Source organism: Delphinus delphis, chromosome 14 (assembly GCF_949987515.2).
Source record: "Delphinus delphis chromosome 14, mDelDel1.2, whole genome shotgun sequence".
NCBI lineage: Eukaryota > Metazoa > Chordata > Mammalia > Artiodactyla > Delphinidae > Delphinus > Delphinus delphis.
The window spans coordinates 77355090-77370773 of NC_082696.1; the positions used below are offsets into that span (position 1 = coordinate 77355090).

The window sequence follows — 15684 nt, forward strand, 5'->3', positions numbered from 1 at the left end:
CTATTGCACACTTAATAAACTACGGTATAGTGTAAACATAACTTTTATGCACTGGGAAATCAAAATATTTGTGTCACTCGCTTTATTGTACCAATATTTGTTTTATTCTGGTGGTCTGAAACTGAACCTGCAGTATCTCAGAGGTACGTCTGAATGTGGATTTTCCTTCCCTTGAAAATCAGTCATAGAAAGGGAGGTCGGTTTCGACAATACCATGTTTTCGTGTTTGTTTCATGTCTGTTTCTTATGAAGAAACAATGTGAGACTTTAGACATTATTTTTTTCAGCCACAGTGGAAGTTTTAAAATTGTGCTGTGATTAAAAGTATGCTTTTTTTGGCCTTTATTTATGAAGTAAATCTATTTCTTTCTGTCCTTCTTTTGTAGTATATTTGAATGTGACAGATCTGAAAACTCACCAGGTCGGGTGGGATACATTCTGTGTTAGATGGTCAGCTCACCGGGCAGCCACTTCCTACAGGCTGAAACTAAGCCCTGCGGATGGTACGTGTGCAAAAAAAATGACCTGGAGCACATAGTAGCCACATTTAAAACTTCAGTAAAGGTGTCATTCTATTTATAAAATGATGTATCAGAATGTCTTTAAAGATAATTACTGGTGACACTGGCATTTTTCCTCTGCTGTCCTAATCAGGAACAAGAGGACAGGAAATTACAGTGCGTGGATCAGAAACCAGTCACTGTTTCACCGGCCTGTCACCAGACACTGATTATGGCGTCACTGTCTTTGTGCAGACACCAAATCTTGAGGGACCAGGTGTCTCTGTCAAAGAACATACTAGTAAGTGTTTGAGTAATCTGGGGAGTCTCTGTAAGGCTTCAGAGTAGGATGCTCTGGGTGTGGGAGACATAAGTGACTCCTGTGTGACACTTCTCCTTACGAGCGGCAATAGTGACATGATGGCAGGTCCTTGAGGTGGCGTCTGCAGCGGGTTCAGCACCTTTATCTGCAGCAGATCCGTGCTGCCCTGTTAGAGCTGGCGTATTTGTAAGGAAAGACCTAAAGGAGGGAGAGCTGGCTCTAGCTGACAGTGAGAAGGTGCACATGGATCCGTGTTGGTGACCTCTGCTCATCTGACTGTATCTGAAGGTCTTACGCTCTCCCTTTGCATCTGGGCTTCGCTTCGTGCTGCTGTAGTCAATGTTGAGTGACTGCCAATGGTACCAATTTTGGATAAGATAGGATTCCCAGTATGTCAGTGCCCATGACACTTGATTTGTTATCGAGGACTGAAATGGCTCTAAAAATTTACTTTCTGAGATATGAAATGTGCACATGTTGCGTTTTTCTAATTGTTATTTTTAATTCTAGCTGTAAAACCCACAGAAGCTCCTACAGAGCCGCCTACACCTCCTCCCCCTCCCACGATTCCACCAGCCCGGGAAGGTAAGTACAGCCATCAGGCAATGCATTCAGCCGATCGGGATTGATAGCCTTCTTACTTACGCAGTTGATATAGAACATTTCTGACCTATTATTCCTGCTAAAGAGTTTTTCAATTAAAGGCAAAGATTACCCGTCATTTGCTCTTCTGCTCCAGGCCCATTTTAGTGTGAATAAAACCAGTCCTAGGGCTTCCCTGGTGGCTCAGTGGTTGAGAATCTGCCTGCCCATGCAGGGGACACGGGTTCGAGCCCTGGTCTGGGAAGATCCCACATGCCGTGGAGCAACTAGGTCCATGAGCCACAACTACTGAGCCTGCGCTCTAGAGCCTGTGAACCACAACTACTGAGCCTGCGCGTCCAGAGCCTGTGCTCCGCAACAAGAGAGGCCGCGACAGTGAGAGGCCCACGCACCGCGATGAAGAGTGGCCTCCGCTCACCACAGCTAGAGAAAGCCCTCGCACAGAAACGAAGACCCAACACAGCCAAAAATAAATTAATAAACAAACCAATGAACCGACATTAAAAAAAAAAAAAAAAAAACCCCAGTGATAAACCACTCTGCCTCTTCAGCTGGAACTCCGTTTCCTCGATTTTGCAGATGAAGGTCTAGGGATGCCTTAAATAATCCATTGTCACACAGAGGGCATTTCTTTCTTGTGGCTGCTGGCATCAACAGGCACTGGGGACCTTTTGGGCTAAATTTGCAGCGTAACTCCTGGGCCTTTGGCTTTGGAATTCCTGGCTTCTGACCTAAGAAGGCCCTGGATTACACAAAGCTAAAATATTTCCATTCACCAAGGTTGGAGACATATTTGTCCCTTGTAGTAAACTGGTAAAAAGACATAGACTGAGCTATTTAGATTGGTCTCTCAGTAATTTGGGGCAATGCTCAGTGCTTCATCAAATTAAGTTTTAGCTAATTAACTACTGGTTTATTCTTTTCCCACATTCTGTTTCCAACATTTAATGGAAAGTATTTTTCTTTTCTCTTAGAAGGCTCTAGAACGTTATGGTTATTAAGCCTATTAAAGAAGTAAAATTAAAAGTGTATTATTATGGGATAAAATAGTAGTGTGTTTCTTTAGACTGTTGAAAGGAATTCAGTAAATATTTTTGGCTTAAAGACATGTTAAGCAAGACGAAAAGACAACCCTCAGAATGGGAGAAAATATTTGCAAACAAAGCAACTGACAAAGGATTAATCTCCAAAATATACAAGCAGCTCATGCAGCTCAATATCAAAAAAAACAAACAACCCAATCCTAAAATGGGCAGAAGACCTAAATAGACATTTCTCCAAAGAAGACATGCAGATGGCCAAGAGGCACATGAAAAGATGCTCAACATCACTAATCATTAGAGAAATGCAAAACAAAACTACAATGATGTATCACTTCACACTGGTCAGAATGGCCATCATCCAAAAATCTACAAACAGTAAATGCTGGAGAGGGTGTGGAGAAAAGGAAACCCTCTTGCACTGTCGGTGGGAATGTAAATTGATACAGCCACTATGGAGACCAGTATGGAAGTTCCTTAAAAAACTAAAAATAGAACTACCATATGACCCAGCAATGCCAGTCCTGGGCATATACCCAGAGAAAACCATAATTCAAAAAGAGACATGTACCACAATGTTCATTGCAGCTATTTACAATACTGTTTACAATAGCCAGGACATGGAAGTAACCTAAATGTCCATCAACAGAGGAATGGATAAAGAAGCTGTGGTACGTATATACAATGGAAGGTTACTCAGCCATAAAAAGGAAATTGTGCCATTTGCAGAGGCGTGGATGGACCTAGAGACTGTCATACAGAGTGAAGTACGTCAGAAAGAGAAAAACAAATATCATATATTAACGCATCTATGTGGAATCTAGAAAAATAGTACAGATGAACCTATTTACAAAGCAGAAATTGAGACACAGACATAGAGAACGAACGTGTGGACACCAAGGTGGGGAAAGGGGGTGGGATAAATTGGGAGATTGGGATTTAACATATATACACTACTATGTATACAATAGATAACTAATTGAGAACCTACTGTATAGCACAGGGGGAAAAAAAAAGAAGGTACAATCTGTTTGTAGGGCCTATATTAAGTTCACCTTAAAAATGCATTCCACTATACAGTAGGTGCAGACAAATACTGTTTGATTCCACTTAAATGAAGTACCTAGAACAGTCAGATTCGTAGAGTCAGAAAGTACTTTGGTAGATGCCGGGGCAGGAGGGCAATGGGGGGTGGGGAGGGGGAATGGGGAGTTAGTGTTCAGTGGGGACAGAGTTTCAGTTGAGGAAGGTAAAAAATTAGGGAGCTGGATGATGGTAAGAGTTTCACAGCAATGTGAAGGTATTTAGTGCCACTGAACTGTATAGTTAAATGTGGTTAAAATAGTTTGTTTTATATTATGTGGCTTTTACCACGATAAAAAAACATCTTAAAAAATGGATCATAAACCCACATATAATAATTAATCTATAAACCTTTGTGACCTGAAATTAGGCCAAGATTTCTTCCATATCACACCAAAAATGTGAGCAAAGAAATAACTGATAAATTGTACTTCATCAAAATTAAGAACTTCTCTTTGAACAACATTGTTAAGAGAATGAGAAGACAAGTCGCAGATTAGGAGAAAATATTTACAAATCACATAATCTGCTAAAATACTTATATCCATATTACATAAATAATTCTCAAATCACAGTAATAAAAATACAAACAACCCAATTTTAATAAGTGAGGAAAAAATCTGAAAAGACATTTTACCAAAGAAGATGTGTGAATACTCAGTATCAGTCATTAGAGACATGCAAGCCAAAACCACAAGGAGACACCACTACACCTATTAGGATGTCTAAGATTAAAATGACCACGTGTTGGCAAAGACGTAGAGTACCTAGAACCGTCATGCGCCGCTGGTGGGAATGTAAAATGTAGAACTACACTGGAAACAGCTTAGCGGTTTCTTAAAGTTGAACATAAACCTACGGTACCACTCAGTCATTTCATTACAAGGTGCTAAACCAAGAGAAACGAAAGCATATGTTCCCACAAAGACTTCTACATGAATATTCATAGCAATTTTATTTGTAAGAAAAAAAAAAACAGGTAATTGGAAAAAAACAGGAAGTGACCCAAATGTTCATGAAAAAGTGAAATAATAAGCAATAATGGAATAAATGGAATTCTTCTCGGCAAGAGAAAGGAACAAGCTACTGTTAAACACAACAGCATAGATGAATCTGCAAATGATGATGCTGGGTGCAAGATGCCTGAGGGAAAAAAAAAGATACTGTCTGATTCCATTTATATAAAATTCTGGAAAACTCAAATTAATCTATCGTGTCAAAAGGAGATCAGTGATTTTCTGGGGATGGGAAGGGGTGTGGAGAGGACTGACAGGGAGAGACTATTATAAAAGGACACCAGTGAACTTTTGGGGGGCATGAATATGTTTGTTACCTTTTTGGTGGTAATGACTTACTTCTCTGGTGTATTCGTATTCCACAACATATAAGATTGTGAATTTTGAAAAAAAAAAAGACATGTTAAGGTTTTTTTCTTCATAGGCTTTATTTTTTAGAGCAGTTTCAGGTTCACAGCAAATTTGAGCTGAAAGTACAGAGGAGTCCCGACATGCCCTGCCCCCTCACATGCACAGACTCCCTCCACTCTCAACATCCCCCCTGCCAACCTGGAGTGGGACGTTTGATACATCCTGTGAACCTATATTGCCACATCTTTATCACCCAAAGTCCATATTTACATTAGGGTTTATTCTTGGTGTTATACATTCTACACGGCAAGTTTTTATCACTAAAATGTTAAATTTTTATTTTCAGAATTTTTAGCTTTCAAGTCTGAAGATTCTAATTAAAGGTGTTTCTTTATTTTATTCCATCCCTTCCCTCCCTCCATATGATTCTAGTGGCCTAATTTAAAATGAAAAGACACCTTATCTACACCAAGTCTTTGATAATTATATACAAAAATCTCCAAACCCACTGAGGGCTCTTCTTAAGTTCTGAGCATGGTTGTTTTTTCACTTGATTTCCTCCTTAGTTATTGTTTGAAGCTCCTTGAAGAATCCCATGAGGAGGGAGCATATGTTTGCAGAATGACCAGATGGAGTAATTCCAGAGCAGAAATTGAGGGCCAGTTAGACTAGCGCTTTTCAGACTTCACTGGGCATCATCTGGCACCTTGCTACTGTTGATTCGGTTGCAGGACATTTGGGGTGGGCCCCAGGACTCTGCATTTCTATCAGGCTCCCAGGCGATGCCGTTGCTGCTGAACCACACTTGGAGGAGTAGCAGGGTGTTAGAATACGTGTCTCAGTTGTGTAACTTCACTTAAATGAAAGAATTCATGAGATTTGGGGCTTCCTCTGTGTTTTTCCCCCAGTGTGCAAAGGGGCCAAGGCAGATATTGTATTCTTGACTGATGCCTCCTGGAGTATCGGGGATGATAATTTTAACAAAGTTGTAAAATTCATCTTCAATACTGTGGGAGCCTTTGATGAAATCAGTCCTGCTGGAATTCAGGTGGGTGTCGTTTCAAAGGTTATTCATCTGTAACGTCTTGCTATTTCCTTTAAACTTTTAAGTAGAAAGACTTTTCAGTATAAACTCCATTTTGACTTTGTTATTTTCTCTTTTCTTTACACATAGACTTTTGGGAAGGACTTGGGTGCATATGATAAATAAAGAGAAAAATAAATATTCCTCTAGGTATTCTCTTGGCGAGATGATATTCCTGTTGCAGAATTTAGGGGAGTCTAGCTCTAACTTCCTGCTTAACTCTTTTGACAATGATACAGTTTCCTGAAAGGTCATTTAATGTTCTGGAAGTTAAATGCATTGTGATTGTTGTACCCGTTAAGTCAGGAGATTCAGTGATGGGTAGTGACTGGAGGGGCTGTGTGGAACCCTACTGCCCCCTCTATCATGACATTGCAGATATTACCTGAACCAGAAGAAGAAAGGCCATTGTTAACTCAAAGGGAAATTAATTTGTTTTCCTACAATGATAACTACCAATTATCTTGCTTTGGAATCACTCCAAATTTATTGCTTTCACTAGAGTGGGAACTTAGAAAAATTAATCCTTCCACCTCAAAGAATAATTCCTCGCTTAGCTCTGACCCACCAGTAAAGCTGAGAATCTCCTCCACTCCCAACATACCCCTGGACTCAGGGCCGGTGGCTCTGTTACTTACTACCTGGATTCTGCAACCTCGAAGATCCACTTCAATTCCACCCTTTCTGGAGAGGCTTCCTTGATAGTTTTAGGCATTTCAGACTCCTGAAGGGTTTTGTTTATGTTGCTGTTACGGCACGTGTCTCTTTATATTGTCAATATTTGTGTGATTCTCTTCTGTCTAAATCATTGACTCCTTAAGGCAAGAGACTGTATTGTGTTATTATTTTTCTGAATCCTCTTTCCCTTCCCATTACTCTTGGTGAAGTTTCTTCTTTATTTAGGCAGGTACATCTTAGAGATGTTATGAAAATAAGAGTTGACATAAATCACAAATAATTTCATAAACAAATCATGTCTTCTTTTATGCAATAATGCTTTGTGGAATATGTTAAATTCCACATCCCCCAATAATTCTGTGGATGTTATTCCAACCCAAGAAGAGTAAAATGTCAGGCTAGTTACAGTCTTAAAGTGTGAGCAAGTAAGCCTTTTTTGAAATCCTTTTAGAAATTAAGATTTCTGATAAAAAATAAGAAAAAAAGCTACCATATTTTATTAACTTCTGTGTGCCAGCTACTTTGTATACGTGATTCTCATTCCTTAAACTGGCCATAGAAGTAAGTATAATTATCTCCATTTTACTGATAAAAAACAAAGGCCCAGAGATGTTGGGAACCTACCCAATGTCACAAAGCTATTAACTGGCAGCGCTAGGATTTGAGCCCATTGAATCCTGACTATAAAGCTTTTATTCTTTCCACTAAATCACACTGTCACTGAATTGGTGACGAGTGCTGATTATTATCACTCATGTGCCATTTTTATATTACAATGAAGAATAGATGTGGCCAGTGAGAAGGGTCAGTTGTCCGAGAAGCAATTGCTTAGCCAGTATTTGAGCTCAGGATGGTATGTTCTCATTTCTGATCTTGGAATCTCATTGCTCTCCAGCGTTACCCATCCCTTCTTACATCCTAGAGAATAAATACAGTGCATGTACATTATTCATATCAATTACTGACACTTTCATTGAAGATCAGAAATCAGAGAATTTAGTGAGACAACAGTAGTCAGTGTTATAATATTAGCTATAAAGAGCATACCATATTCTGTCAGGTCTAATAGACTTCTTTTTCCCATTATGCAGCTAGAAGAATCACTTGACAATTGAAACATTAAAAGAGGCGACTTACCCTCACCACCAAACCGCCTTTCCTTTCAGGTCTCATTTGTGCAGTACAGCGACGAGGTCAAGTCTGAGTTTAAGCTGAACACGTACAACGACAAGGCCCTGGCCCTCGGGGCCCTCCAGAATATCCGGTACAGAGGAGGAAACACAAGAACAGGTACAGTTCATCAGCGTGTACATAGACCTTTACTCTCCAAAGCCTTTGGAGTGATAGGCGGAGTGTAACTCTAACATTCAATTGCTTCTCGGTTGGGCGTGGCTAAGGGCACTTGGAGAGCTTCCACTGAGATGACACTAAAATGTTCCATGCCACATTCTATAGGCAAAGCTCTCACGTTTATCAAGGAGAAGGTCTTGACCTGGGAGAGTGGTATGAGGAAGAATGTCCCCAAGGTGCTGGTCGTGGTCACAGACGGTCGGTCACAGGACGAGGTCAAGAAGGCAGCTTTGGTCATCCAACAGTCAGGTAAGCACAAGCATACATTTAAAAAAAAATTTTATTAGAGTCTAGTTGATTTACAATGTTGCATTAGTTTCAGGTGTACAGCAAAGTGATTCAGTTGTACATATACATATATCCACTCTTTTTCAGATTCTTTTCCCATATAGGCCATTACTGAGTATTGAGTAGAGTTCCCTGTGCTATACAGCAGGTTCTTATTAGTTATCTGTTTTATATATAGTAATGTGTATGTGTCAATCCCAATCTCCCAGTTTGTCCCCCACCTCCTTACCCCCGGGTGACCGTAAGTTTGTTTTCCACATCACACGAGCTTAAGTCTGATGCCTCGTGATGGCACTCATTATTTTCACAGTTTCAAACGTCCAGGAATGATTGCAAAAGACCAAAATTACTGATTTTACTTTAGTTTCTGTTTTAGTCTGTATTCCGTACCCTTCTAATGTTAGTTTACATTTCATCATGGAATGGTTTGATAATTGCTCAGAAATGACATGGTGTATTCTTTGTATAAGACGTGCCTCAGGGTCAGTCCCCCATAGTGGCTGGAAGCCTACACAACAGCAGTAATGGGATGATCCTCGAGCAGGCTTCCTGCCATAGCATAAATGAGTCTTGATGCTGGTTCAGTCCTATGCAAGGAGAGGCATCGGTTTAGCTCGTCCTGGCAGATGCAGATCCCAAACAGATTGCTGGAAGGTTCACTGCAAAGGAGCAGAGAGACCTCAGGGAGATATTGCTGGTGTAGATCTTGTCAATCAAACATGCTGAAAGCCTCCTTGTTACACTGCCCTTTGGATTAGGTATTCAGGATGATTAGAGATGAAACTAAGTCTTTATAGTTGCATGAACACCCCCAATCCTTCAGGCAGCGTCCAAGGTGGACATATTTTAGAGAGAATTCTATGCTATGCATGATTTATTGTGGTGTAAATCGTAAAGTCCTTCGTTACATGGAATTTGTCATCTGCACATACATGGGTCTTTGGCTAAAAGTGAGTCATGACTAGTGCTAAGTCATACTGTGTCTTCTTACAACAGAGATTGTTCTATGCACTGATCTTTTTATAAGTTGTTGCTGTTACGTTATGCACTTTGAGCAGATTCCTGTATATTTTAGGCTCCTTTGTGATTTAACTTTGGGGTTATGAATGCTTGCTTCTCAAGTTACCTTATTTATATCTAATTATGTAACTAATTCTACTGTTGAATTAAGCTTTTGGAGTGAAAACTTTGTTTATTTGTATTAGCCTAAATAAGTGAAAGTTTATTGCCAGTGGGACTTGTAGATTCCATTTTGAAAGTGGTCACAGTGCTGACTTTGAGCCTGAGTTTATTGAGTAAATCAGTTTCAGGAATTCAGAGTTTAAAATGAGCCCATTGTTGGTTTCTGAGGCACATGAGCTTGAAATGTTAATGTTGCCTAAGACAGCTGCAGAATGAATGGGTATATTAGGACTGTGGATGTGTGGAAGGAAATGAGTACCACATTAAGTCATTCTGCTATTAAAATGTTCATCTTTTAATTGTTAAGACTTTATTTTAGGAAATCCAATTAATTGAATTTTATAAGCCAGAAAGTAGGAAGACCTGGAAAAAGTACATGTTCATTAAAGAGAGTTTATGTCAATTAAAAGAACTTGTTGCATTAGCTGAGAAAATATGGCATCATTTCTGATAAGATTTTGTTTTGAATTGTTTAAACCATAAAGGATGGAAAAAAGGATGTGTAATTCTCTCTATAAACACTGCTCTGCAGGGTTCAGTGTCTTTGTAGTTGGCGTGGCTGACGTCGACTACAACGAACTTGCCAACATAGCCAGCAAACCTAGTGAGCGGCACGTGTTCATTGTGGACGACTTTGAATCTTTTGAGAAGATAGAGGACAACCTCATCACATTCGTCTGTGAAACTGCCACTTCAAGTAAGTCATGACCCACATGGGTCCATAGTCTCAGTTGTTTTGCAAAAGTAACTACTGAGCAGACCAGGGGTCCCCAACCCCTGGGCCGCGGACTGGGACTGGTCCACAGCCTGTTAGGAACTGGACCGCACAGCAGGAGGTGAGCGGCGGGTGAGTGAGCGAAACTTCGTCTGTATTTACAGCCGCTTCCCATTGCTTGCATCACCACCTGAACCGCCACCGCCCGCCGTCCGTGGAAAAATTGTCTTTCACGAAACCAATCCCCGGTACTGAAAAGGTTGGGGACCGCTGGGGTAGACCGTTCCCTATCCTATACGAGATCAAGTCCGTGCATAAACAGATCCTGGGAAACCACTTGAGAACCTGATGAATCACTGTTCCTATTGAGATCATGCTAACTGTGTGCTTGTCAGAGGTCCATTTTTAGCCTTGAAGACGTAATGTTCCTTGTATGGAAATAAAGTGTTTGAATATATCCTTTTCCCACCGTCCCAATGCCTGTGACATTTGAGAAAATTAATCTTCAACTTAGAAATGCATTTATAGAAGCATTCCGTGGGATGAAGGTTTTTCCCTGTTAGCAATCAATTGGTATTTGTTCCGTCAACATCCGTGTTTCAGGAGAGCCACGAGAAAACTGACTTGTGTGAGTGTGCACTGTAGAAATTCACTTGGTTCCCACTTGTTTACTTGGGTGTAGACTTTTCATATTATACCGAGACCTCAAGCTCAACTCTTAAAATACAGTGAAGGACAAAAGATTGATTACCGAAGTTGGTTTGTTCCTCTTCTCCATCCATGAACTCTGAGTCTTGGGGTCTTAGATTATGGAGACAGTTGCGTGGCTGGTCTAGACCCCTGATCCCAGGCAGGGCTGTGCTTTTTAAGTGTTATGTTTTACCCTATGAAACATTATATTGAGATCTCAGAACTCGGGTTGGAGGCGGCAGTAGTAAACAAACGTCGGTGGTTTACTGTAAAACTTCGCTGAAGCTCAGAATGGAATCACACTAGTGCAAGTGAGCAGGGAGCAGCAGCTGCCCCCTCCATTCCACGAGGTCCCGGATGCAGCCCTGTGCTGCCCCAGCTCCAGGGCCCAGGGTGAGACCCGCTGTACACCTGCCACTGTGAGGTTTGGTGGCCAGTGTGAGCCTCCATGGCTTGGCAGAGAAGACTGGGTGACGACAAACGCCTCCTGCCCTTGCACAAATCTGAAGTTTCCTGGGAGAAAAGTTCTTTTTTTTTTAGATTTCTATTTTTTTTTTCACAACTCACACACACACTGTATTTTATTTTTACAAGAGATAAATCAACTGACACCAAGCATTGTAAATGGATGACCACAACAAAAGCAACAATGATTGCAATTACCAAACACGAAGCACACTCACCCTATGTCATAATATTGACATTCAGTCCAGTGATCCTCCACTGTAACAGCTCCTTTACTTTGCAGTGAAAATTGATTTGTATATTTTTCACCTCTGAGTCCTTGTGGGATTTTTTTTTTTATTCAAACAGAAAGTCACAAAAATTATAATCATCCTCATCAGTAAAAGTTCTTTAATCTATTGAAAAACATCTATAAATTTCCCCCCTCTAATTCAATCTTACCATTCTTTTTTTTTTTTTTTTAATTTATTTTTGGCTGCGGTGGGTCTTTGTTGCTGTGTGCAGGCTTTCTCTAGTTGCGGCGAGCCGGGGCCACTCCTCGTTGCGGTGTGCGGCTTCTCATTGCGGTGGCTTCTCTTGTTGCGGAGCACGCGCTCTAGGCGCATGGGCTTCGGTAGTTGTAGCACGCGAGCTCAGTAGCTGTGGCTCGCAGGCTGCAGAGCGCAGGCTCAGCAGTTGTGGCTCACGGGCCCAGTTGCTCCGCGGCATGTGGGATCCTCCCGGACCAGGGCTCGAACCTGTGTCCCCCGCATTGGCAGACGGATTCTTAACCACTGCACCACCAGGGAAGCCCCAATCTTACCATTCTTAAGAACATTGTAAAATTCCAGCTGGACTGGAGAATGTCCAGAAAACATGGCCACACTGGTCAGTAGTATAATTTCACGTACACGTGGAAAGTCTACACAAAATAACTCAGAAGAGGTTAGATTGATAATGTTTTATAAATGAATGAACAGGTTTGTTACTTGATGTATGTACGCAGGTGCTTTCTGTGCATGTATAATGTTTGTATACCTTGTTGGTGAATCGTACTTAAAGAACACTGTGCTTTGCAGGTTGTCCTCTCATTTATTTGGATGGCTACACCTCACCAGGTAAGCGTTCATACTCGGGCTAATTTATTTCAGGATTTCAAGCAATAAGATAATTAAAATGACCTCATTTCAATATATATATTTTTTCTGATGTACAGGTTTTAAGATGCTTGAAGCATACAACCTGACAGAAAAGAATTTTGCTTTTGTGCAAGGAGTCTCTTTGGAGTCAGGGTCTTTTCCCAGCCACTCGTCTTACAGGCTTCAGAAGAACGCCTTTGTGAATCAGCCTACAGCGTGAGTGTGACAACAGGAGTTCCCTTTCTTACCACGGGCCAGATGCTTTTTTGAGGCTTGGAATCTTTGCTGATGTCTTAGAACCCTGGTATTTTAGAATTGAGTCCTATGGGTGACCTGGTTTAGTTTCCTTAAGTACAGTTGGGTTAACTGCGTTCCATTGGGTCACACGGGAGACTAGGACTCAAGCTTGCTACTCTGAGACCCAAGAATCTCATCCTGTGTCTGCCATATGATGGATTACTGATCCTTTTGAATTTAAGTCTAGGATTATAGTTACGCTGCTAAGAGAGGTCGTTTAAACAGGGAGGCAACTTCTTCTTTTGAACGTTTCTCCCTTGGTGCAGAGGGACTGCATGGAATCAACGCAGAATGAGAAGAGGAATTCTCCCCAGTGTTTCCGACTCCACAAGATGAAAGACTGCAGTGGCCTTGCTTGTCCATGATCTGTGATCTGACAGGCAGCAGTTAGTTTTATTAAAATTATTTTATTTCATATATTTTTTGCGGTACGTGGGCCTCACACTGCTGTGGCCTCTCCCGTCGCGGAGCACAGGCTCCGGACGTGCAGGCTCAGCGGCCATGGCTCACGGGCCCAGCCGCTCTGCGGCATGTGGGATCTTCCCGGACTGGGGCACAAACCCGTGTCCCCTGCATTGGCAGGCGGACTCTCAACCACTGCGCCACCAGGGAAGCCCTTGACAGATCTCTTTTTTAAAAGGCTGAGCAAAAGAAGCTAAACACAAAATAGTATATTCCATGGTTCCTACTATATAGAGTTCAAAATCAGGCAAACTAACCTATGGTGTTAGAAGTTAGGATAGTATAGTTACCTTTGTAGGGAATGGGGGAAACTGGACAAGGGTACATAGGAAGCTACTAGGCTACTACAACAGGTTATGTCCTATTTCTTAATCTGAATGCTGGTTAGATGGTTTTTTTTTTTTTTTTTTTTTTTTTTTTTGCGGTACGCGGGCCTCTCACTGTTGTGGCCTCTCCCGTTGCGGAGCACAGGCTCCGGACGCTCAGGCTCAGCGGCCATGGCTCACGGGCCCAGCCGCTCCGCGACATGTGTGATCTTCCCGGACCGGGGCACGAACCCGTGTCCCCTGCATCGGCAGGCGGACTCTCACCCACTGCACCACCAGGGAAGCCCAACAGTTAGTTTTTATTGGCTGGTGCTCTGGCAATCTGTTGGGTAGCTCTAGATGTTGGTTATTTTACTTGATGAAAGTTTGTACCTGGGTCCAATAACCAAAATATGTACTTTTTATTTATTAGAATGAAAACACTTGAATGTCAAAAAATATGTGTTTGGCATCTTATGGAGGGAAAAGAACAAGAAGAAATAAAGTTTTCCGAAACTTAGGACAGGGTCAGCCAATGATGCCTGAAATTTGAAATGCTCTGAGAAAGCTGACGGAAAATTCAGAGTAAAACCAAAGTTCATTTCTTTTAAGGAAGCACAGATTGTATTGTAGTGTGACCACACTGTGAGTTCCTAACTCTTTTATGGTTAACCACACTGGTTCGCAGTTTTAGGTTTATCAATGAACCTAAGTACCCAGCATGTAACTCTGTCACCTCAAGATGTGATTCCTACATTTTAACTTATGACAGACCACTGTCCTCTTAAGATTAAGAACTTGTGGCTGAAAGAGGCATAAATGCAATTAAATATTTTTTTTCCTAATCACTCATTAACTAAAAAAGGAGAAAAATGGGCTAGGTGAGAAATGAATTAATATGGAGAAATTATTTTTAATGTGGAATATTATGAAGATGGTCAGTTTATGGACATACAAAAGGCATCGTGTCAGCTTGCCCAGAACATATGCTTTAAGAAGTAGGGCATTACAGAGTATTGAGTAGAGTTCCCTGTGCTATACATATGGGAAAAGAATCTAAAAAAGAGTGGATATGTATATGTATAACTGATTCACTTTGCTGTACAGCAGAAAGTAGCACCACATTGTAAATCAACTATACTCGAATAAAAATTAAAAAAAGAAAAAGTAGGGCAGCGTTATATTCCAGAAGTACTAGCAGTGTGGTACTAGGACACGAAACCTCAAGAGACGGTCTGTGCCCTCTGTCAAAATCCATGGAGGAGTTGCTTCTCTTCTGTCCAAGAGCTGATTTTTTTTGTTAAACATCTTTATTGGAGTATAATTGCTTTACAATGGTGTGTTAGTTTCTGCTGTATAACAAAGTGAAGCAGCTATACATATACATATATCCCCATATCACCTCCCTCTTGCGTCTCCCTCACACCTTCCCTATTCCACTCCTCTAGGTGGTCACAAAGCACGGAGCTGATCTCCCTGTGCTATGTGGCCGCTTCCCACTAGCTATCTACCTTACGTTTGGTAGTGTATATATGTCCCTGCCACTCTCTCACTCCCAGCTTACCCTTCCCCCTCCCCGTGTCCTCTAGTCCATTCCAAGAGCTGATTATTAAGCCCCTTTTCCTACCTTCAGGAAGATAGTGCTATTAAATGGTCTCAGACAAAAAACCATTAATTCTGCTTCAGAGATTCCCCCAGAACAATGACTGACTCAACCCTAGAAGGACACATGGGGCCACATTTTACGTCTAACAGCCTTAGAGCCAAGAAACATTTCCTTTTAATTGAATCACAATGTACGTGGCCATAAAATCTATTATTGGTTTTGTTTCGGGGAACATGTGACCTTCTGGAGATTATTTGATTTACTTGATTTTAAGAGAGGACTAGGGAAGTGTAAAAACTATTAGATACAGGGAGGGCACAATTAAAGCCTTAAGCCATCTTGTTTATGACCTCATACTCCTGATGTTGGAAATTAAATATATTTAGTAAGATTCACTCTCTTTAAATTACGTCCCTAGATACAAGTTTTATCACCCTAAAATCATTATATAGTTTTATAATTATCCATGTGCTTAGAAAAAATGATTTATTACCAGTAGGATGAAAGACCACTTGGCAATTTCCCAGAC

The 15684-nt window shown here is 41.1% G+C and overlaps 1 protein-coding gene across 5 annotated transcripts in view; it reads left to right on the plus strand.

The window, feature by feature from the left end:
- COL12A1 (collagen type XII alpha 1 chain) overlaps positions 1 to 15684 on the plus strand; it is a 137970-nt gene that overhangs the window by 94033 nt on the left and 28253 nt on the right. For all 5 annotated transcript variants that reach the window (XM_060030344.1, XM_060030343.1, XM_060030342.1 and 2 more), the window contains 9 exons: positions 387 to 503; positions 655 to 801; positions 1333 to 1407; positions 5824 to 5963; positions 7844 to 7967; positions 8133 to 8276; positions 10030 to 10194; positions 12426 to 12464; positions 12563 to 12701. In XM_060030344.1, the coding sequence (XP_059886327.1) occupies positions 387 to 503; positions 655 to 801; positions 1333 to 1407; positions 5824 to 5963; positions 7844 to 7967; positions 8133 to 8276; positions 10030 to 10194; positions 12426 to 12464; positions 12563 to 12701 (1090 nt within the window). The remainder of the gene's footprint in view (positions 1 to 386; positions 504 to 654; positions 802 to 1332; positions 1408 to 5823; positions 5964 to 7843; positions 7968 to 8132; positions 8277 to 10029; positions 10195 to 12425; positions 12465 to 12562; positions 12702 to 15684) is intronic.